Source organism: Pseudonaja textilis, chromosome 2 (assembly GCF_049901715.1).
Source record: "Pseudonaja textilis isolate UNSWEBS1 chromosome 2, rPseTex1.2, whole genome shotgun sequence".
Taxonomy (NCBI): Eukaryota; Metazoa; Chordata; class Lepidosauria; order Squamata; family Elapidae; genus Pseudonaja; species Pseudonaja textilis.
Window position 1 is genome coordinate 59,517,237 of NC_141991.1, and position 22,235 is coordinate 59,539,471.

At 36.5% G+C, this 22,235-nt stretch overlaps 1 protein-coding gene across 4 annotated transcripts in view; it reads left to right on the forward strand.

The window, feature by feature from the left end:
- Positions 1-22,235, forward strand: part of DNAH1 (dynein axonemal heavy chain 1) — a 199,825-nt gene that overhangs the window by 72,743 nt on the left and 104,847 nt on the right. For all 4 annotated transcript variants that reach the window (XM_087924016.1, XM_087924015.1, XM_087924017.1 and 1 more), the window contains 10 exons: positions 2,091-2,241; positions 3,908-4,101; positions 7,327-7,552; positions 8,025-8,144; positions 10,256-10,338; positions 11,293-11,434; positions 12,383-12,538; positions 16,124-16,322; positions 17,153-17,406; positions 17,905-18,117. In XM_087924016.1, the coding sequence (XP_087780142.1) occupies positions 2,091-2,241; positions 3,908-4,101; positions 7,327-7,552; positions 8,025-8,144; positions 10,256-10,338; positions 11,293-11,434; positions 12,383-12,538; positions 16,124-16,322; positions 17,153-17,406; positions 17,905-18,117 (1,738 nt within the window). The remainder of the gene's footprint in view (positions 1-2,090; positions 2,242-3,907; positions 4,102-7,326; positions 7,553-8,024; positions 8,145-10,255; positions 10,339-11,292; positions 11,435-12,382; positions 12,539-16,123; positions 16,323-17,152; positions 17,407-17,904; positions 18,118-22,235) is intronic.

A 22,235-nucleotide genomic window follows, 5' to 3' on the forward strand; every position in this document is an offset into this window, starting at 1 on the left:
GTGGTTTGCCATTGCCTCCTTCCTAGAGCTTACAGGAAGTAACTAGCTCCAAGATCATCCAGCTGGTTTTGTGCCTCAGGTGGACTAGAATCTATCTTTTCCTATTTACACCAAACAGATTCTGTTTATGTGTGCAAAACACACTGTTTTATAAGTCAGGTTTTTTGTATAGATGAGTCCTATTTTCATTATATTTATCCAGACAAAGTCTACCTCTGTAGGTAATCCTTCCATAAGTGGCAAGTGTAAATCAGATCTTCAAATTATTGATTAAATTGGGCCACACATTTATCTTTCCAGTGCTGTAATATCAGGGGCTTTTTTTTAACTCTAGTTAATAGTTTATATTGTCAAGTTGTCAAATACCAAGTAGTGGATAAGCAATTCAAGATAATTTTAGCCTCTGAAAAAATTAGTTTTTCTTATATAGTCACATTCATATACTTTACTTTCTCCCAAAACTTAGTTAAGTATAGGATGCTGTAAAACATGCATCTTAAAGAAGCATTATCCTTATTACATCTTATACAAAATGCTATTTTTGACAGTCATTTTTTAGACAAATGTAGTGGAGTCCAGTAGAGTCTAAATATTTTTGGTGTATACATCATGATGTATTTATTGACATGCTTGCTGTAGAAGTTCAGTCATTTTCCCATTTTCTAGGCAATATAAAAGCCTCTAGTTCTTTCACTCTTTTCTTAACATCTGCATATCAAATATATTGATAACAAATGTCTAAAAAATAAAACAACGAATAATGAAATACAAAAACAACCAAAGGAATATAGATGTATTCTAAAGTTGCCCAAGTTGAAAAATTAATACTAACAGTTAGACTCCAGTATTTAATATTTGACAAATAAATAAACTTGTTGATATAGGTCCAGTTTGGGTAAATCATATCCTTCCTTATTAATTGGTAATTACATTTTCTGTAAAGATATTCTTGGAGTCAAGGAAGCCCATAAGGATTTTCTAAACCAGATGTTTAACTATAAAAATATTTTTGAGACATTTGAACAGGAATTCATTTCATAATATAAATTAATTTGAGAAGATCTTGAGTTTATGGAAATTAAGAAAATAGGTTCTGGAACCTTAACAAAATAATCAAAAGGTTTTTTTGGTTTTTTTGCAAAGATTGGAGTTTTTTTTTGCAAAGATTGGCAGACTGATGAAAAGATCAATGGCAGATCTCTGGGACGATGGGAGGGTGAAGGCCTGATGCGTTCTTTTAAACATGAAGATAGAATTATTTCATATTTATTTTGTTTACTTTTATTTATATCACATTTTTATTATTTTTGCAAATAATTCAAGATTGAGAACCTATCCAGCACAAATTCCTCCTCCTATTTTTTCAACAACAACAAACCTATGAGATGATTTGGGCTGAGAGTTACTGGCCCAAGGTCACCTAACTGGGTTTCATGACCAAGACAGACTTCAACTTATGGTTTCCTCTTTTTAGGCCAGTATCTTTATCACTGGACCAAACTGGGTCTAGATCAAATCCATCTGCCCAAAATTAGATACGTACAATCCTTACCATGGATAACAAGATCAGATTTGTATTTACTAATTCTGGTTACACAAAACTGCATAACAAACAGGAGATTTTGAGTGCCACCTGTACCTAATTAACATAAGTGTTACCCTAGTTGTACCCAGCAGCTGCATTGCTTTTTAATTGCACACAAGTATATATTATAGATAAATTCCTTATGATATTCATTAATATTAAATTTTGATAAACTGGCAAATCGAATCAAAATAATACTCAACCAGAATATTTTATTCATTTTAGAATACACTACCATAGAATAGATGTCAACCAATGTAACAATACTCCTGTGAAACCATCTATTTTACTACAGTGATAATATTAGCTCCATTAAACATTGTGTGAAAATGCCTTCTGGCAGAAATGTAGGATATGTGTGGGCTCCTAGTTCTATGGAATGCAAACAAATAGAACTGGAATTTGTTTTCAGCTCAGTGCATTTTAATTAGCAAAGAGATGAGTTAATGCTTGAATCTTTTTATCCATAACACAATGTGAAATTTCCATATTCTCCCTTTTGCAGGCCACGAAAAAATCCCCTGTTTATAATTGATTTGGCTTTAGACAGTTTTGGTGTCCATTTTAGCACGCCTTTGGAGAATTTTGAGACATCAATTATTTCTCTTTTTAATAAAGGGATCTTGGCTACACATAGTATACCACAACTGGAGAAAGTGAGTTTCTTTCAAGAATATGAAATGTCTTCTCACCCTGATATATGTTCCAACTTATAAAATGCGCATAGTTATATCATTTCAGGCTTTGTTGTTTATACTAAGAAGTTACAAAGTAGTCTTTATAGATGCAAATATACATATGCTAGAATAATGTTGGAGGATCCAATCTGGGTCAATAACTGGACCAAAGATTTAGTCTTCTGAGCTTTCAGATTTGTGCTGGAGCCCATCCTCAAGGAATTTCTTATGACATACTCCACTAGAGAGAAGTTCCCTGAAGATGGGCTCGAACCTAAGTCTGAAAGCTCGTAAGATTAAACTTCTGGTCCCGGTGACCCAGATTGAATCTTTATAGATTCTAAATATTTCTCCACTGGAAAAATATTGTACCTTTCTGCAATGTCCACATGCCAGGTTTATGAAGTTATTACAGTTTTATAAACAAATACTCCAAATATTTAAGGATAGGGTGCTGGAGATTTTCAGGCTAATATCTCTTTTTCAGAAACAATACTATAATTTGTAGTAATTGTAATAATTGAAAGCAACAGCCGAGTCGTGGATTAGTCTCTTTTTTCAGCTGGGAAGCTAATGCAGTTCTTTAGTTAATATGTACTGAGGTTTAGGGAAAGAAGATTGATTTTGATGTCACATCCTGATACTTTTGTGGGGGCGGGAGTTGGGAAGAGGAGTTGAGAAATGTCAGTTCAATTTGTGTTGTAAGTTTCATATAGCGACCCTATATGGAGGTATAAAAACTCTAAAAATTTAAAGGGCAGAAGATAAGGGAGGATTTTGCAGAAGGATTTAGCTAACACTTTTTAGCACTGACATATTGCCAGAGGAGGATTCCACTAACACTTTTACGACTGAGGAAAACATGTCAGATTTAAATGAGAAAGTGTTGGAATAATGCTGTAATTTTAAATCCTGAAGCTATTAATGCTGACACCAAAGTAAAGGGAATATCTGAGATGTTTCATTATATGTATTTATCTTGATGCTTCTTTATAAAGTGATGTGCTGCAGATTAAAAAAAAGGCTTTTTATTTCAAAATTCAAATCTCAGCACAAATCGTTATTAAAGTGACTTTTAGAGTAACTTGAAAGTTTTTTTATTCAATTCTTGCAATATGCTTCTGCTGATTTGGCTAGGTGGGAGATGTTTTTACCATCAAGAATTTCTATCTTCTTTATTAAAAAGAAAAGAATACTTTCATTGTTTTTCACTGAATGCCAGCAAGCCATGCTAAAAAGATAGGTTAGCCAAAATATTTAATCTCCCAAAAGCTGGGGTATGAATCCTGCTACTGCGAACAGCTTGTAGATATAAGCTGCAACACAATTAAGGCAACATTTGGTGCAAATCACATTTAGCATGACCAGGAACTCAAACAGTGCTCCATACATTATAGTTAGATCTTTGAATTGTTTATAATAGACAAGTTCTGGCACTCATGTATGATAACCTTTATTATGGTAGTTATGAGGAAAAAGAATAGTTTCTTTAAGATACTGAAGTTAAAAATTATAAGAGGAATCTTGTTACAGTGCATGGTTATGGGTGGCTTTTAATTTTGTGCAACCACCTTTTTAGAAACAATAGAAGCAGACGATAATCCTGTTTATGCTAAATGACTCTTTTTTTTAATCTCTTTTTCAGTATGTGCTTGAAAACATGTTCATCTGTGGCACACCATTGTTAGAGTCTGTGGGTCTGAATGAGCCAGCTGTGATAGAATTGCGGAATACCATCTGTACTTGCATCCACAAAGCACTGATCCCCCTTCAAGCTTATGCCAAGAATTATGAAAAGTACTTAGAACTGAATAATCGTGATATCCACAGCCTCTTAAAGTAAGCAGCATTCACATGCAAGAGCAGGAGCTAAAAACTGAAAGGGTAGATTGATACACAACTTTACTTTCAGTAGAATTAAAGGGCAAAAAAAAAAAAGCAAGTAGCTTTCTAAAACATATTGGCTTGGATCCTAAGTTCTTGCTCCAATTACTTTTTCATCCATTTCCTGTCCATCTGCAGGTTCCCACCATGTTCTCCATCATTCCCACAGGTCCCCGTCCCCCCCCAATTCTCAGGAGCAGGTGTTTGGCACTGAGAGGAGGGAGTTAGGAAACCTCTGTTTCATGAATACTGTGCAGTTGACTGAAAGGAGTATAGATTCTACTTTTAATATTAGGAACTATATCAAGTTGATTATATTTTCTTTAGCATTAGAATGGTGACTGATTGATTTTTTTTATGCAGATGAGGGGCGTGAGTCACATTTTTCAGTGTATTTTTACCTTTCCTAAAACAGTAGATATTTTAAGGCTCTTTTCCATTGAAAAATTATATGTGACCATAAATACATACTGAATAAGAAGCCACAATTGCTGGTCTTGAATAAATAGTGTAGGCAGCCTTGACTCCTAGAGGAAAAACTGAATATAAATGTAATGAATAGATAAAGGAAGAACTATTTTTGAGAGATCAGTACACATGTGAAGCATTTATTTATTTATTTATTTAAAATATCATTCATGTATTATCCTTTTCAATGTTCACTTAAATTTTTAATTGTCTAAAAATTATCTGTAAAAACCCTTCATAACACTTTTGAATTTTTCATGGCTAGCTTTTTTTTTTCCGGCCAAAATGCTGAAGAAAAGAATTTTTCTCCTGGTATATTAGCCAAAATGGAATTACATAAAAATTGTTTTAAACTCAATCATTAAAATCTTATAATGATACATTCATCTTTGTATCCTCTTATATAACAATTAATTTTCTTCTTTTTCATTCCTTCAGCTAAAAAACTAATGTTTCTCTATGATTTTTCTTCTTACCCTTCATCCCTATTGTCTATTTTTTAAAATAAATGCTAACTATCATTATCAAGAAATTGAGCTTTAAAACACTGTTTGCAAAGCACATGTTGCTTCTCATTATCTTTCCTTCAACTTTCTGCCTCAAACACTTATTTTTTGATTTATTTGCCTATTTGCCTTTTATGTCTTAGATAACCATTTTTGCAAGATAACTATTTCCTACTGTGTACAAAGTTGAATTTTTTAAATTATTTTCTTAATCATGACTTTCCAGTTGATCACAACTTCCTAAGTGGAACTACAGATTAGCTCTGCATGTATTGCCATATTATATAAACAGATTGAATCTCCTCATGTTTAAATTTGCTTCTGGGTGTCTGGAAGCTTGCTTGCTTATTTATTGTTTATTTTTAAATAACAATATTTTTATTCTTCCATTTTTATTACAACAATGCAGGGAGATCTACATAACAGAGAATATAAAGCTAACATTCTTCACATAACATAAAAATTTCAGATGCAGCCAGGGGGTTCTGTCCACATCAAAAGTCAATTTGACCAGGATGGCTTTCACTGATTTGTAAAATGAAAGCAAGATGAGGATTCCTCACAATTAGGGGGGCTCTGTGGTGCAGTGGTTAGAGTGCAGTACTGCAAGCTACTTCTGCTGTAGCCAGCTGCCTGCAATTTGGCAGTTCAAATCCCACCAGGCTCAAGGTTGACTGAGCCTTCCATCCTTCCGAGGTGGGTAAAATGGGGACCCGAATTGTTGGGGGCAGTATGCTGACTCTGTAAACTGCTTAGAGAAGACTGTAAAGCATTTTAAAGCAGTATATAAGTCTAAGTGCTATTGCTATTGCTATATTCTACAATATGGGAATCCACAGTGAGAATGCATGCCTCCAACTTCCTTCAATAGAAGGAGACAGTCCTGCAAATTCATAAGAGATAAGCCATACTGGATTTCCTTCACAAATGAAAATTAGCACCATGAATAGGCCTATGTAGATCTAAATCTTTAATCAGTGTGGAACCCTACTTTTAACAGTAAGGTTAAAAGGCAAAAAGGCCTAGAGCTGAAAGTACAGTCTTTCCAGTGTATTAGGAACTGAAACATATAGTTTATTTCAAATATCTATTACAGAGTTAAATATGATTCTGTTTGATCAGATTAATACTATTGCATTAAACTAATGTTGATACATACTGGACAAAGTGTATATGACTATCTGGTTCCTAAGGTAGGAGTGGAGATTTTGATCCTGTGAGACATATCAGGTCCTGAGGGAAGTCTCTGGGGACTATACATTTAGCAGTTGTTTAAATTGAAAGTGATTCTTTTTCTTGCATGATTCTGTTTAGTCACACCACTGCCCCCATATATGCAGGGGTGGGTTTCTATTGGTTCTGTCCACCTCTGTAGAACCGGTAGCTCTGAAAAGCAGCAGATATAGAACCGGTTCTGTGCCTGCTGCTGTTCTGGCCCACCCGCCTGCCCGGACTCTTACCTGATCTTTATTTCCTGATTTTTCAACTTCAGCTGCTGAATGAGGCACAGCTGCAGTTCGAAAAGCAAGAAAAGATGGCTGTTTCAAAGGCTGCTTCTCTGCAGGCAGCTGCTGATGACGATTTACAGGCATGCGGCTCGCAGCCTGCAGGGAAGCTCATAAATCCTGAACCGGTAGTTAACCCTGTCGTATCCCACCCCTGCATATATGCCTACTTACATTCACATATACACACTCTCTACCTTTCTTAGAAATGGGCTGATTTTCTCCCTTTCTCCTTAGAGGAAAAGGAAAGTAATGAGGTTCCCCTTCCTTCCTTTTAGCAAAGAAGCAAGAAAACATGGCATTTCTGCTGTCATTCAAAGAGCAAATACAGCAATCAGCCTTTCCTCCCAGTAATGGAGGACTAAATGGTTGAGTTTTAATCCTGTTTGCTGTTTTTTGTGTGCTGTTGATATTTGATGGCAGAAGACTCCGGGGACACCCAGAATCAGGTTTTCTGGGGAGTTTGATTACTGTCAGACTAGTTTCCTGACCCGCCATTTTTTTCAGAGGAGATATGTTCCTGAATATGGATTGTTACCTTCTATTCTGATGGAAATTTTAGGAGTTGTTAACCAGATTGGAGAAAATGATTATATACAAATGTAAATATTTAAAAGTTTTGTGAAGCAGCATTCCTACCATAGCTGTATTATTTGGTTTGGTTGGTTGTTTGCTGTAAATTTATTTCTGCATATTTCTAGAGAATATGAGATCAGTTGCCCTTCTGCTCCAGAAGTGAGAGAAATAGTAAACAAGCATTTGGCAGAAAAAGAGTTATTGGATAATAGTTTGCCAAGCTTCATGGTCATTGGTCCTTTTCATCTCAGCGTTGAAGGTGTAAGGCAGAGCCTGTCCAAGAAATGCAAAGCTTTGGCAACTTCAATGCTGGACATATTGGCCAAGAATTTACATCGTCAAGTAGAAGATGTGAGTTGGTACACTGAATCTAGAGGAGTAACCAAATGATTTTATAATTATTTCTGGAAATGTACAATTATTTTACTAGAGATGGCTTATTGACATGCGAAACCCAGTATTATTATCATAAATTGTGAAGAATTATTATCATTTTCAAAGTTGCATTTCCTTTGACTTTCTTTACAATATCTCAGTGAAGACACATGACATAATCAGACAACTTCTGTTTACAGCTCATGTCATTGCTTTTCGCTTGTGCAGAGGACAGAAAGGGAGAAAAAACAGAGCATAATGATATTAATTAAATGTTGTCTTGGAGATATAGAAAAGGCTTGTGAGATTAGTGATCTGGGCAGGAGTGGGTGGTCTATATAAGTGTGGTTTAGTCTCAATTTCAGATACCTGACCTCGCCTTTTTGATGCAGTTGATTGAACTCTTTGTTTCAGACTTCGCGCTGACAGTTATTATATCATTTTGCAGATCTGTGATGCTTTCAAGGCCATCAGCCGAAAAATTTATGAAAAACCAAACAGCATTGAGGAACTAGCTGAGCTGCGGGAATGGATGAAAGGAATCCCAGAGAAATTGAAATCGCAGGAGGTGAACAGTAGTCAGGGAGATGGGATCAAATAATCAGAATGTCATGTGTAATAGGTGGAACTTAGATTTATATGTAAGCTGTTTTTAATCCAGGAATATGCACTATTGGAACAATATGTCTTAAGTGTTCTTTTTTAAAAAAACTAAAAAATAAAGCTTTTTAAACATAGGGACTCCTTGGTGGCACAGTGGTTAGAATGCAGTACTGCATGTTAATTCTGCTGACTGCCAGAAGTTCGACAGTTGGATTCTCACCTGCTCAAGGTTGACTCAGCTTCCATCCTTCCGAGGTTGGTAAAATGAGGATCCAGATTTTGGGGGCAATATCCTGGCTGTAAACTGCTCAGAGATAGCTGTAAAGCACTGTGAAGCGATATATAAGTCTAAGTGCTATTACTATTTTATCCTGCCTTTTTTCCATATACAACTCAAAGTGGCAAACTTAGCAATACTCCTTCCTTCACCTATTTTCCCCACAACATAACAATGTCTCTGTAAGGTGTTGGACTGTGAGAGGATGACTTGCCAAAAGTCCATCAGACTATTTTTTTATACCTAAGGTAAGATTAGAACTCACTTAATAAGAATGACAAAAGAAAATACAAACTAAATTCAGAAACAGGGGAAAGAAGAAGAAATAAACCATGTACAGAAAAAAGGAAAGAATTTTTTTTAAAAAAAGTAAGTTCCAATCTTCATCATAAGTACAAATGAATTTAATTTCAAATGAATCAACTTTGTACTCTTTTGCTTCTAACAATCATAATCTTCAGTTCATTCAGATGCTGTTGTAAGAATTGATCTTTCTTTGATTTTTCTTTTTCTCATCTCAAATATTTCTTCAAGGTTTTAACCAATTTCTTTTGTAATCCAATAAATAGTCCTTGTCCAGTCAATCTCTTGGCTTATCAGCTCTATTTCCACTTCAGTTGTTTTCTCTTTCTTATAGTCCTTTTTTATTTTCCAATATTTCTGTAAATTGGATAACAAAATACTAAAAAAAATCAAGAGTTTAAAAACTTAAACAAATAAATTAACACTACAATTAATACGAACATCATGGAACAGAAGAACAGCATTTTTATAGATTTTCCGAAACACCTAGAGATTAGGAGCCAAACACAGTATCTGAAGGAGTATGTTCCATAACATGTGAAGCAACAGAAGAGAAGGCCTTTCCCATGTGCCAGAAACTCATGATTGCAGAGATATCTTCCAGTGGGTTTTCATTAAGATCTTAACTATGTACAAGGTTATAAATAAGTAAGATACTGTGTTAGAAAGTCAGGCCTTATACCTTTTAGATGTGCTAGCTCTGCTAAGCGATTAACAGCCAGAGCAGACCTTTTAGTATAGGCATCATATGTTCTCTCTATCTGCATCAGTTATTAGCTTAGCTACTTCGGTTTGTGCCAGTTGCAATTTCTGACACTTCTCAAGGGAAGGATAGCCCAATGTAGAACATGTTACAGTAATCAAAACAGCATGTGACAAGGCACAAATCCAATTGGTTCAGAGATAATTACAGTTAGTGCCCCAGATATAATTATACAAATGTGCTCCTGGCCATAGTCACCACCTGTAAATCTAGTAGCAGCTGATATAATCAAAGGACACCCAGACTGTGAACTCTAATTATATTGATTCTCGGGTTATTAAAAATGCTAAAAAGCATGTAGGGTTGGCAATAACAGTATTTTGCAGTTGCCAATAGGATCTAACAGGCTTTAAGAATCATCTATAGCACAGGTGTCAAACTCACCATGTCATGTTGCCATCACATGGCATTTTGTGACATTTTTCCCATTCATTGGGGTGGGCATGGCCTGCGTGTGATGCATTTGGCCCATGGACCACCAGTTTGACATCCTGCTATAGTCTTAAACTTCCTAAAGTTTCCTGAAGTAACACTTCAGAGGTTTTCAGATCCTGCTATGTTTGTTGTGTTACTGTAGCCTAACAACCAAGCAATAGAATTATTTCCTCTTTCTTCATCCTTGTATCTGAATCTCACCATATTAAATTTTGTTCCATAGTGGAAGGAAATGTTGACCGTGGAAATAACATCTGCCTCTGTTTTTTTTTTTCTTTCTATATGTATCATCCTGTAGGAATTGATAAGCAGTGTTATGGAAGAATATGAAATCATGGAGGAATTTCTTTACAATTTGACTCAAGATGACTTCAATGACAAGTGAGCATAAGTCATTTCCCCTGCAGTCAGAGCAAGACCTTTGGCCTGGGTTATTATATTTTGTGCCTCAGGGCTTTATTTACACATCAGAAGGTTTCATCAAATCTCTTCAGGCAGGCAGAAAAGATAACTGCTGCACTACCTTATTCAAATGCAGAAGCTGTGATGATGTGAGTCTTCAGCCTGGAATTGAAGCAATCTTGTAGTTTCTGACCTTTTTTTAAAAAAAATAAGGTCTTTATTTTACATTGCATCTCATGAAAGACCAATGAATTTAGTGACTGTAAAGTGTGAGATTGTTAGGCTGCTTATGTCTATGTATATAGATGTAGTAGAGCATTCACAAGAATTTATTGATTGCTCAAAAATGTCTGTCCTTGCCAACATTTCAATGCAACTATATGCTACAAACTAGATGCAGAAAGTAAAACATTTGGTCCCAGCCTGTACAATGTATTCTCTTTTCCATAGCATTTAAAGTTGATAAGAAAACGTATAAATATTACATATGATGTGAGTTGAAGTACCCTGAACATAATTTGATGTTATTTTTAACTTATTAAGAATTTGAATAGTACGTTTGATTTGCAACATATGGTAATTTATCTATTACTATTTCAGTGATCAGGCTCAAAAATATCTTCTGATGAAATGGGTCATTATAATATTTCCTATTTTATAGGCTGAGAACTAACATAGCTATTCTGTCTTCTGTTTCACTGGAGCTTCTTTTCCTGAATTATAGCATGGTTTGCCATGTGACATAGCCAAAGCTATTTTATTTAATATATATCCTGTGCTTAGATGGGATTGTATGCATGATGAAACTGTGATATGAAGGGGTTTGTGGGATTATTATTTTTCTTTTCATTCCCAGATACTGCCCGTATTTAGTTGTAAGAAGTGCATTAGCACTTTCTTATAATACCCCAAGAGACATTCATTTACTTTCAGGTGGGCTGCAAGTAACTGGCCTCTGAAGATCAGTACACAAATTGAATTAATAAGGCAACAGCATGTTGAAGATGAGGAAAGATTCCATAAAATTCAGCTGATGGATCAAAACAATTTCTTGGAACGTTTAGATGGCCTTCAGGTACTAATCCCTGATTGCTGATTTCTCTGCATGCTCATTCTCTCATTCTCATTAAACAAACATATATGGGTATACAAGCAAGCTTGATACATGAAACTGTGTATTAACCACATTTGTCAAAACAATTGTTCCTATTTAATTCATGCACTATCCGGGTTTACACAGCCCCATATGTTTCGAATCCTGCAATAAATGTTCTTTGGCATGTAGACTTTTAATATAAAATATAAGTTTTTTCATATAAAAAGGATATGCTTCCATGATTTTGCTTAGGCTATACATTTGCTCTTGTCCTGAAGGTATTTATATGTCAAATCCTATTTGGAGATTATTTTGCATATGTTTGAAAAGGTGTTACTTTGAATATTTTGCAAATATTGCTTTTAATTCATGCTGTTATCAACTTGCTGAAATTCAGGTATACAGCCTGTAGCCTAAGTACCATATGCACCAAACACCTCTTTTTTCAAATTTTGTTACCTACCTGTAACAAACCTATAATGCTACTCCTCTGAATATGAATATTATATTGTATATGTGTGTGTATTTATGTGTGGAAGAGTATGCAACCAAGAGAACAAAGGGGAGAGGGATTGTACATACACCTTTTGATTTATTCTCCACCCCAAAATCAAGTGAAATGTGATCAGGTGGGGATCATTTTAAGAATATGTGTGTCTGTGTTGATTACAAGTTTAAAAGTTAAAAAAAATGCCCCAATCCATTTTTAAAAATCTATTTATCTGGTTGCGTCCCCTTTTGCAATGCAACCCTGATATGCTATTCCAAGACTGGTTGCTAATCACTCCTCAGAAATACATTGGAATTGTAACCAAAAGGCAAAACACAACTGAAATGTTGGAGAAAATTCATGAACCTATTTTCCAGTCAACATACTTGTCTGAAGGATTCTCTCTTCTTATATATTATACCTGCTTTGTTTCCCAGATTGCAGTGGCTGGATTTTCTGCACACATGGATATTGGCCGGGCCCATGAGATAGCCAATGAAGCCAGAAGAATCCGGAAGCAATTGAAAGAGTCCCAGCAGTTGGCATTGCTTTATAATAATCGGGAGCGTATTTTCGGCATGCATGTAACAAATGTGAGCGTCCAGCATTTTTTTCCATTCATCATGCTTTATATTCCTCTGTAAACTGATGACAACAGCAAAAACTTCCCATTATCTCATCACCAGTATTTCATTACAACTACATTTCTGTCTGTATTTTCTGAGCAGGTTGTCTTAAAATTCTTCCCTGTGATCTAACTGAAGTGTTTTTCTCCTGTCTGTGAGCAACAAAAAAACTAAACCAGCATATATTTTACTGTCTCCGCTGCCCATTCTAGTTGCCTCTGTTCTGTCTATGAGCTGGAAAACGTATCCTCAATTCATGTGCTGGGAACACTGCTCTTCCCCCATATTGTCAGCATCACCAGCCAGTGGGAAAATCATGTGCCAATCACATCACCTGAAGGTTTAGTCATCTGTCAGAATTTATCCTATTCTTCACTTGCCACTTCGCCCAGCCTAGGGACCAGCTGCTGAGGCTGGGAGAGGTAGTAGGTGAAGGGAAGAGAAGGCTGTTTAGCCACCAGATCTCTGACCCAGTCCCTGGCTCAGAGAATAGCTGACAACCAGAGTCAGAAGTGACAGTTAACAGGAGGGTTATAATAGTCGTCTCTACTGCTTCACCAGGAACCCTCCATCACCATTTCCCACCCCCCCAGCAGAAGCTATTAGGGCAGCTTTTGAATACATGCACCCTAGATAACAGCTGAGAGTTTCTCTCCTCACCCCTCTTGCTCTCTCTGCTGGGGAGTGAAGTGGCAGAGAAAGCCAGCTCTTTGTCTTCAGCTTCACTTAACTCTCCACTGCTTCCTGTGATCAGCTGCTATTCAGACTCATCCATTTGTCCAAACTAGCATTAAACTGGAGAGAGCTCTGTTTGGGGGGAAAAAACACTGCCCAAAATTGAATAATGTTGGAGGGCTGTGTCCAGGGATCACTTTTGCTGCCAATATTGTATAAAAATTAGTTATTGACTAAAGTCTGGAGAAATTCAATTACAGTTACTATTACTGAAGTCTAATAAACAAAGGACCTGGTTAAAAGTAGTTCAACTAGCATTCTTTTGGTCATTTAACTTTTACTATACCAATAGTATCACTTAATGCATCATCTTCCATATTCATGTGACAAATATAGAATTGAATTGTCTTTTTAAAAATAAATGTATGTATACTGTTTGCTTTTATTTTATTAAAATATTCATTTTTGTAAAGTTTTTCTTGTTTTACTCTTAAATTTTCCTTTGTAAATTTATAAACATAAAGAATTGTTTATTGTTATAAATCTCTCTCAGATTTGCCCCTTTTTCAGGTTTGCCCCTTATTTTTTCCCAGCAAAATATGGACACCATAGTTTACAACCATTTCTCAATTTCTCATTTTTAACCAATTTAAGAAATTGCAAAAGTCAGGTGAAATAAGTGCCTAGCAGAGGAAAGACAGATATTTGAATTCATATTTGTATCTATGAATGAATGAATCAATCAATCAATCAATGAAAACTGGGAATTAAAAATACAGCAGAAATTATTTCAAACTGTGCCAGACAGAATTCACATTCAGAACAGGCTTATGTAATTTCCAGGTCCAGTCCCTGGGGAACGAAGTCTTCAAAGCTTTTCTATAGGACAGCAGGGCCAAGTCAGTCTGAATTTCAGGGAACATTGTTCTATAGATAGATACTGCAAGAGAAAAGGCATGTCTCCTGAAAGCCAACACTTATGGGACCCGGAGCATGCTAATCCTATAGTATCAGATCTGGTTGGACAAGCAGAGATAATTAAAAACAGTCCTTCAGATATCTAGGCCCTGTATTGTGAAGGGCTTTATGGGTGACAATTAGCAACTTGCATGCACCCAGAAATTGATTGGTAACCAGTATATCTCATGTACTGATGATAATGGGTATACTATGGTGTGCAAATAAATACTTCCACAGCATTGCTCAATTCCAGACTAGCTATAGCTTTTCAACTATCTGCATAGATAGCTTCATGTTGGGTTTCATTGCTGCAGACCAAATGCAAGCTAACTAAAACATGAGTGATTGGGGTATGGTCTCCCAATTCAGAAATTGGTGCAGTTAGTGAACAGTATATGTAAAAGGCCTCCTGGCCATGTTTACCACCAATTCTTTATGCACAACTCAAGAGTCTATGAAGACCTTCACATTGCACAACATTTCAGTCTGTGAAATTGAAATCCCATCCAAAACTACTGATGAGATGTTTCTGGTATGCCCAAAGTTCACGGTCACTAGGCTTAACTAGGGTTCAATCTGAAATTGTCTTCATCCAGATTTCCACAGCTTCTGGCTATTAAAGCAACATCACTTAATTGGTCTGGATGCCAACAGATAGCTTTATGCAAGAGATCCATGTAGATGTTATATAGGGTTATATGGGAGAATGTTGAGATACTCCACAAAACAAGAGCCTAGGGCTAGACCTCTCATCTATCAACTTCAACTGGAACCAGCCATGGAAAGAGGAGGGAAAAATAGTATAATACTGTGCCTCCCATTCCTAACCCTTTGAGCCAGTAAACCATAATCAATGGTGCTGATGATCTTAAGACATTGTAGCAATCATGCAGTAGGTAATCCTGGTCCCACCACAGGATTTCCACAAGTGTAATCAATGCTATCTTAGTATTATATCCAGGTCTGACACCCCATCTAGAAAAAGTTCAGATTAAACATTAATATAATTTGGCTGAAAAATATGGTTAATATAATATAAAATGTGAGCAAGTAAATTCCTGATTGATATCCCCCACAGGACTATCCAGACAGCTGCTTTAATATTCTTCCTTCAGTTTATGAGCTGACACAAAATTAGCACAATTTACTCTGAACCATCAGACAAAGCACTATTCTATCTCAATAATGAGGCCAACCAGTGGCACCATTTTTACACATTAGCTATAATGGGGAACAAATTAAAAATAGCAATTGGTGAATTTCCTATAGTAAAAAAAACACCATTAACTCCTGTCCTTGGCAAGGGATGTGGCTGGAACAAGAGGCATGTTTTGACTGATGACTATATCCACTAATTTAATCTTCTGGCAAATCTGATGTTGAGGATCCATAGAGTTTCAGTGTTTGTCAGGACCTGATCTGCCTCTTATTTTACATGGAAGTCACCTATTCTGCAGATAATCCTCAGATTCTCACATAAAATTCTGGCTCTCTTTTTATGTTTATTCTCTATCTTTCTGCCTCATTTAGTCTTTCTATCTCACTTGTATCTCTAGCTCTGTGTAAAAACAAAGCAACAGGGGGTTGTTGATCAACACTGGCTGGTGGACTCCCCACTTCTCCTGCTCCCCAGCCCTTGCACTGTATCTCATCCTCTCTGTCACTCCTTCTACCAGATTGGCTATCAAAAACAGGAGCACTCTTCACAGGGAACACATTTGGGAAGATTTGCCAACTGTCAAGTGGCTTTAGGGCTCCTTCCATGTTTATTTGTACCAGCCTAAGGGGAGCAAATAAGTATACAACATGACTGCCTGTTGACTTTGTTTAGAAGATACTTTCCACAAATACAAGCTATCGGCAATTCATTTTTGTTTCTTTGTTTGTTTGTTTCTTGCTTGTTTTTGCTTCCCTCAGTATGATAAGTTGTCCAGGATGGTCAAAGACTTTCAGCCCTTCTATGATCTCTGGACCACAGCATCAGACTGGCTTCGCTGGGCAGACAGCTGGATGAATGATCCTCTGTCTGCAATCGATGCAGAGCAGTTGGAGAAGAATGTCAATGAGTCCTTTAAAACAATGCACAAATGTGTAAAACATTTCAAGGATATTCCAGGTAAATGCTAGGCCTTGAACCAATTATGTATTATTTTGATGAGGGATGAAATTAAAAATCTGGACTTCTTTAGCAAGTGTTCATCTGTTTATCCTTATACAACCTCACTGTGAGCCTGCTCAATGGAAAACGAGTTTCAGAAAATTCGGGAAAAATAATGAATATAAAAAAGACTTAGAAAATGCTTCCCTCTGCACCCTTTCAGAAATTATACAAATGTATCAGAATTATAAACTTTCTCAGAAATGATCTTGATGGTAGCTTTATATTTAAATTATAATATATTCTGCACTGGAGGATTGTGGGGTTTTTTTTGCCTTTCAATGTGTTCTGTTTTAAGCAGTGGATTCTGTTTGAAATGCAGGGAATCAGTTTAACAGAAAAATAATATGAAGGAATGTATATGTAAACAGGTGAATCATTAAAAATCAAGAAGGTTAAAAGTACAGTTGTATAACGAAGTAAAATGTTCGCTTTTCCTGTACTGAAAGAATCTCATCTCATGAAAGCACTGGTAGCTTATTACATTTCTACTGCAAGAGCAGCCAGAGGCTATGCAGCAGACTATTCAAAACAATTTTAAAATATTGCCCCTTTGACACAGGCCTTTCTCACAATTATAACTTTAAAGAAAACATCTATAGGAAAAATTAATCTTTAATCAGAAATACAAAGAAATAATGCCTGCTAGGACAAAATGAAGATTTCCCTTCAGTTAATGTAATGCTACATTTGTCAGTGATCTTTCCCTGATTCTTTTCTCTGAACAATGCTCTGATTTACTCTATCCTGATGTCTTTTGATGGTTATTTTTTCTGTCTTATGAAAAGCATGCCAGGATGTGGCTGTGGAAATCCGTGGCAAAATTGAGGAATTCCGGCCTTATATACCTCTGATTCAAGGGCTGCGCAATCCTGGCATGCGCAACCGCCATTGGGACATGCTTTCAGAGGAGATAAAAATCAACGTGAAGCCCAAAGCCAACTTGACATTTGCCCGCTGTCTGGAGATGAAGCTCCAGGATCACATTGAGATTATAGCCAAAATAGCTGAAATTGCAGGAAAGGAATACTCAATTGAGAATGTGAGAATGCCATTCAATTTCTTTTTCCCTGTAGCCTTCCTTTATGTTCCAATATGTTATCTAACAGCTGAATTGTTTTCTTCTTACTTCTTATTCAGAGAATTTTAAAAATTTTATACAATGTGCTGGTGAAAAATGTGTAACCCAAACACTGGCAGTCTCTCTGAGAAGAATGTATTAAAACAGATAGATCTTCTTCAATATATTAATTAGCAATCATTTCTTAAATTTGCATAAGGTATAAAGAATGTTGGATGGCTTAAACTAGGATGAAATTCACTGGGAATCTTATATATTTGCATGTCATTCATTAAGTTTTCTAAGAATAAAATTTGAGGTAGAAAATAATAATTTCCATTTTCTTTCTTTCCTTCTTTTCTGTTTAGTAAAGCTCAGCCTTTTATCAATGCCATTGCACTCTGTTAACATTTGTCCAGTTGCCATTTTTAAAGCAAACTATGTTCAGTGATGTTCAAAATATTATTTCGCATTTCCTAGGCTTTGGATAAAATGGAGCGTGAATGGGAATCTATCCTCTTCAATGTAGCTCCGTACAAAGAAACTGAAACATTTATTCTGAAGAGTCCTGATGAAGCTTCTCAACTTCTTGATGATCATATTGTTATGACACAAAGCATGTCCTTTTCGCCTTTCAAAAAGCCATTTGAGGAAAGGATCAACACATGGGAAAATAAGCTGAAGCTGACCCAGGTACACACTTTCAAGTTGCTTTTTGTGCTCAGAAGAGGGATTATATTTAACACAAATTCTTAACTCAAAATAATTCTGAAGATAGTAACTTGTTACATAGGCCCCAGTGCATTCTCAGATCAATCCATGTTGATATCTTTGTGTATAGATTTTAACCTTTAGTTTCTGTAGCAGAGGTGCTATTCAACCGGTTCGCAGCAAGAATTTGGCATGGATCACCGAACCGGTAGCAACATCTAGCTGGCCATGCCCCCAACCCAGTTGCCTGTTTCCGTTCACTTGCTTACCCCGCCCACCCGATGCTCGCTGCTCCAGTTTAAAGGAGGACTGCTCCCTCGCCCTAGCCATGCATTTTCAAGCAGCCACTTAAAAACACATGACTGTGGGTGGAGCAGCGGTCCGTTAACCTGCAAAACTGTTCCAAGGCTGGATTCTTCATGGACACTAGAAGTATCGCTTCCCCTTGTAAATAAAGTGCCTGGACCAAGAGGGAAAGAATGCTGGGGGAGGGGGGGGGATCCAGCCATGGGGAAGTTTGCAGGAGCTGCAAATGCAAGTCCGTTTACCTGCAGAACTTCTTCAATGCTGGATTCACTTTCCCTTGTGAATAAGGTGCCTGGAGTGAGAGGGAATGAGGCTGACAGGTGTGTGTGTGTGTGTGTGTGTGTGTGTGAGAGAGTGAGAGAGAGAGAGAGAGAGAGAGAAGAAGAAGAAGAAGGAAGAAGAAGGAGAGAGAAGAAAGAAAGAGAAAGAAAGAAAGAAAGAAAGAAAGAAAGGAAGGAAGGAAGGAAGAAGGAAGGAAGAAAGAAAGAAAGAAAGGAAGGAAGGAAGGAAGGAAGGAAGGAAGGAAGGAAGGAAGGAAGGAAGGAAGGAAGAGAAATAGGGAGAGAGAGAGTGTGTGTGTGGTGTGTGTGTGTGAGAGAGAGAGAGAAAGAAAGGAAGGGAGAGAAAGACAGAAAGAGACAAAGAAAGAGAAAGAAAGAAAGAAGAAGAAATAGGAGGGAAGGGGGAGAGAGAGACAGAGAAAACTCTGTGCTATAACTTTTAATTGTTCCATTATTTATCATGTGTTAATATTTTACACTGTCCCTACACCTAGAGTGATTCTACTGCCTTTCTTTTGCCCAGGGCTACCACATATTTTTCAGGGTTTACATGCGTTCAATGTCTATAGTCCAGAGTATAAATACATGTGTGTTTAACAGAGTTGAAAGGGAGTTTGGAGGTCTTCTAGTCCAAGCCCCTGCTCAGGCAGGAAAACTGAGGATGCCAAACTTTGAGTAGAGGTCCTGGGAAAGGTGTCAGAATAACACTCAGAAGGGACTTTTGGTGGAAGCCTATACCATTTCAGAGAAATGGCTGTCCAGTCTTTAAAAAATTTCCAGTGATTGATCACCCAGAACTTCTGGGGACAAGCAGGTCCACTGATTAATTGTTCTCATTGTCAGAAAGTTTCTCCTTAGTTTTAGGTTGCTTCTCTCTTTGTTCAGTTTCCATCCATTGCTTCTTGTTTGCCTCCTGGTGCCCCCCTTTCTTTCTGGCAGCACCTTAAAAGCCTGTTGCCTATTGCACTCTTGGGCAAAGCATGTGAGCCATTTTCTCCTTTCAGTGGTCCATGAAAGTACATTTATAGTATGTAGATAATGAAGTCCAAAAAAAGGTGAACAATATTTTTACAGAACTATAGATAAGTTGAGGCTGGGTGTGACAAGGAATGGTTGGGAAGGGAGGGGCCAGGTAAGGCAGCCCTAGATGTGAGTGACATTAAGTTGGCCACACCACTCAGTCACATGGCCACCAAGCCACGCCCACAGTCACATGACCACCAAGCCACGCCCACCAAATAAGCCCTGAATAAATAAGCACACCAGAACAACTAGACACAAGAACAGTTTTTTCACAAAAGCCATCACTCTGCTGAACAAATAATTCCCTCAACAGTGTTCAACTATTTACAAAGTGTACACTACTATTACTGTTAATCTTCTCACCACTCCTTATCACCCATCCCCTCCCACTTGACTGTTTCCTAGTATGATTTGATTGTTGATTGTACCCTATGACTATCATTAAGTGTCGTACATTATGATTCTTCATTCTTAATGAATGTACCTTTTCTTTATGTATACTGAGAGTATTTACACCAAGACAAATTCCTTGTGTGTCCAATCACACTTGGCCAATAAAGTATTCTATTCTATTCTATTCTATTCTATTCTATTCTATTCTATTCTAAGCCATTCTAAGCCAAACCCACAGAACCGGTAGTAAACATTTTTGAATCTCACCACTGCTCTTTAGATTAAGTGAATGGTTATTATTCCCTCTATACAAAGTTATTATTTTCTTATGCATTATTCCCTTATAGCAACTACAAGGGGATTAGCTTAAGAAGGGGTTTTTCTTCCAGAATTGTTATCAAAAGAGTACCAAAAGGTAATGAGCTAAATTTGGGGAGTCCAGTGAGGCCATGAAATCCAGAAACATGCAAGAGAATGGGTGCACAGATCACAATTTTGTTCTTCTTAACACAGTTGAAAAATAAATGCATGTAAAAAATAGCTCATTACATACTTATTGATTTTGTTGTTCAGTCACAAGTTTCATCCAATTCTTTGTGTCTCCATGAACTATAGGTTGCCAAGCCCCTTGTCCTTCTCCCAGAGTTTGCCCAAAATCATATTCATTGCGTCAATGACACTATCTAACCATCTCACCCTCTGCCCATTCTCCTTCTGCCTTCAATACTTATTGATTTAGAGAAAGCATATGTTAAATCAGCTTTAAAACATGCAATATTTTGCAAAATAGGAAGTAGATTGGATGCTGAATGTGATAATACTAATGTATGATGCCAGCAAAGAATGGATGAGAATAAATAGAATACTTAGCAAATGTGTTAACACTGAATGGAAAATAAAGCAAAGTTGTATGGTGAGATCTTGATGGTTTAATGTGTTTAGGGATAAACGTGTCAGTTGAGGACATAGATGTCCATGAACTTGGAGACAACTTCATATTGTTAGCTGAAAACATAATGAATTGCCAGGAATATTATATAAATTGTATAATGCAGTGAGGAATATATTATGAAAATGAATTTAAATTAATTTGAGCTAATTTATATTTAATTGAATTTTTAATTTAAATTAATGGTAAAGCTTATTGTGTTTGACAGGGAAAATGGAATAAATAATTGCAAGTAATGCATGAAGAGCAGAAAAGTGAAAGCAAATATGGTACTTGCATTTGTGCAGTTTTGCATAATATTTATTAAACTGAGAAAATAAATATTTTTTCCTACTGGCTACTGTTAATCTTAGAACCTCACAAGAGTCAGTCAAATATTTTTTTAAAAAAACATCCATGGGCAAGTTCCTGATTTTAATATAGGTAGTCTTTGACTTATAATCATTTGTTTAATGACTGTTTAAAATCATTGACAGTGCTGAAAAAGTGACCTGACTGGTCCTAATGCTTATGACTGTCACAGTGTTCCTGGAGTCATGTGATCAAAAGTTGGGCACTTGGCAACTTTCCTGTATTTATGATGGTTGTAACATCCCAGGGTCACCTGATTGCCAGTTACGACCTTCTTAAAGGGCTTCTGACAAGCAAAGTCAAGGAGGAAAGACAGATTTGCTTAACGTTTCATCATTCACTTAATGACTGCAATGATTTGCTTAACAATCATGGCAAAAAAGTTTGCATAGTGAAATGTGACTCACTTAACTGCATTGTTTGACGGTAAAAATTCTGGCCCCAATTGCAGCTGTTAATTGAGGACTACCCAAAATCTTAAATACTTTTAAAAGTCTTTTACGTTTTAGATGGAAAGAAGAATGTCTTTCAGAGTTAATGTATATTAGTATAATGTCTTCTTCAGTGAAAGGCTTTAGTAAAGCATTTTAACATCAAGCTTTTATTTTAAATATTTTTGCTTTGTTTATGGTCATTAGCCATTGTTACATGTTTGAATCAAACTCTGCAGAATATTGCAGGATGGCACAGAGATAAAACTCGAGATCTGAACAAATCAGGTGACATGTTTGCACTTATAATGTGACCATGTGTTCTTCGAGCATAATTTTGCACATTTAAAAAATCCTTTTACCAGA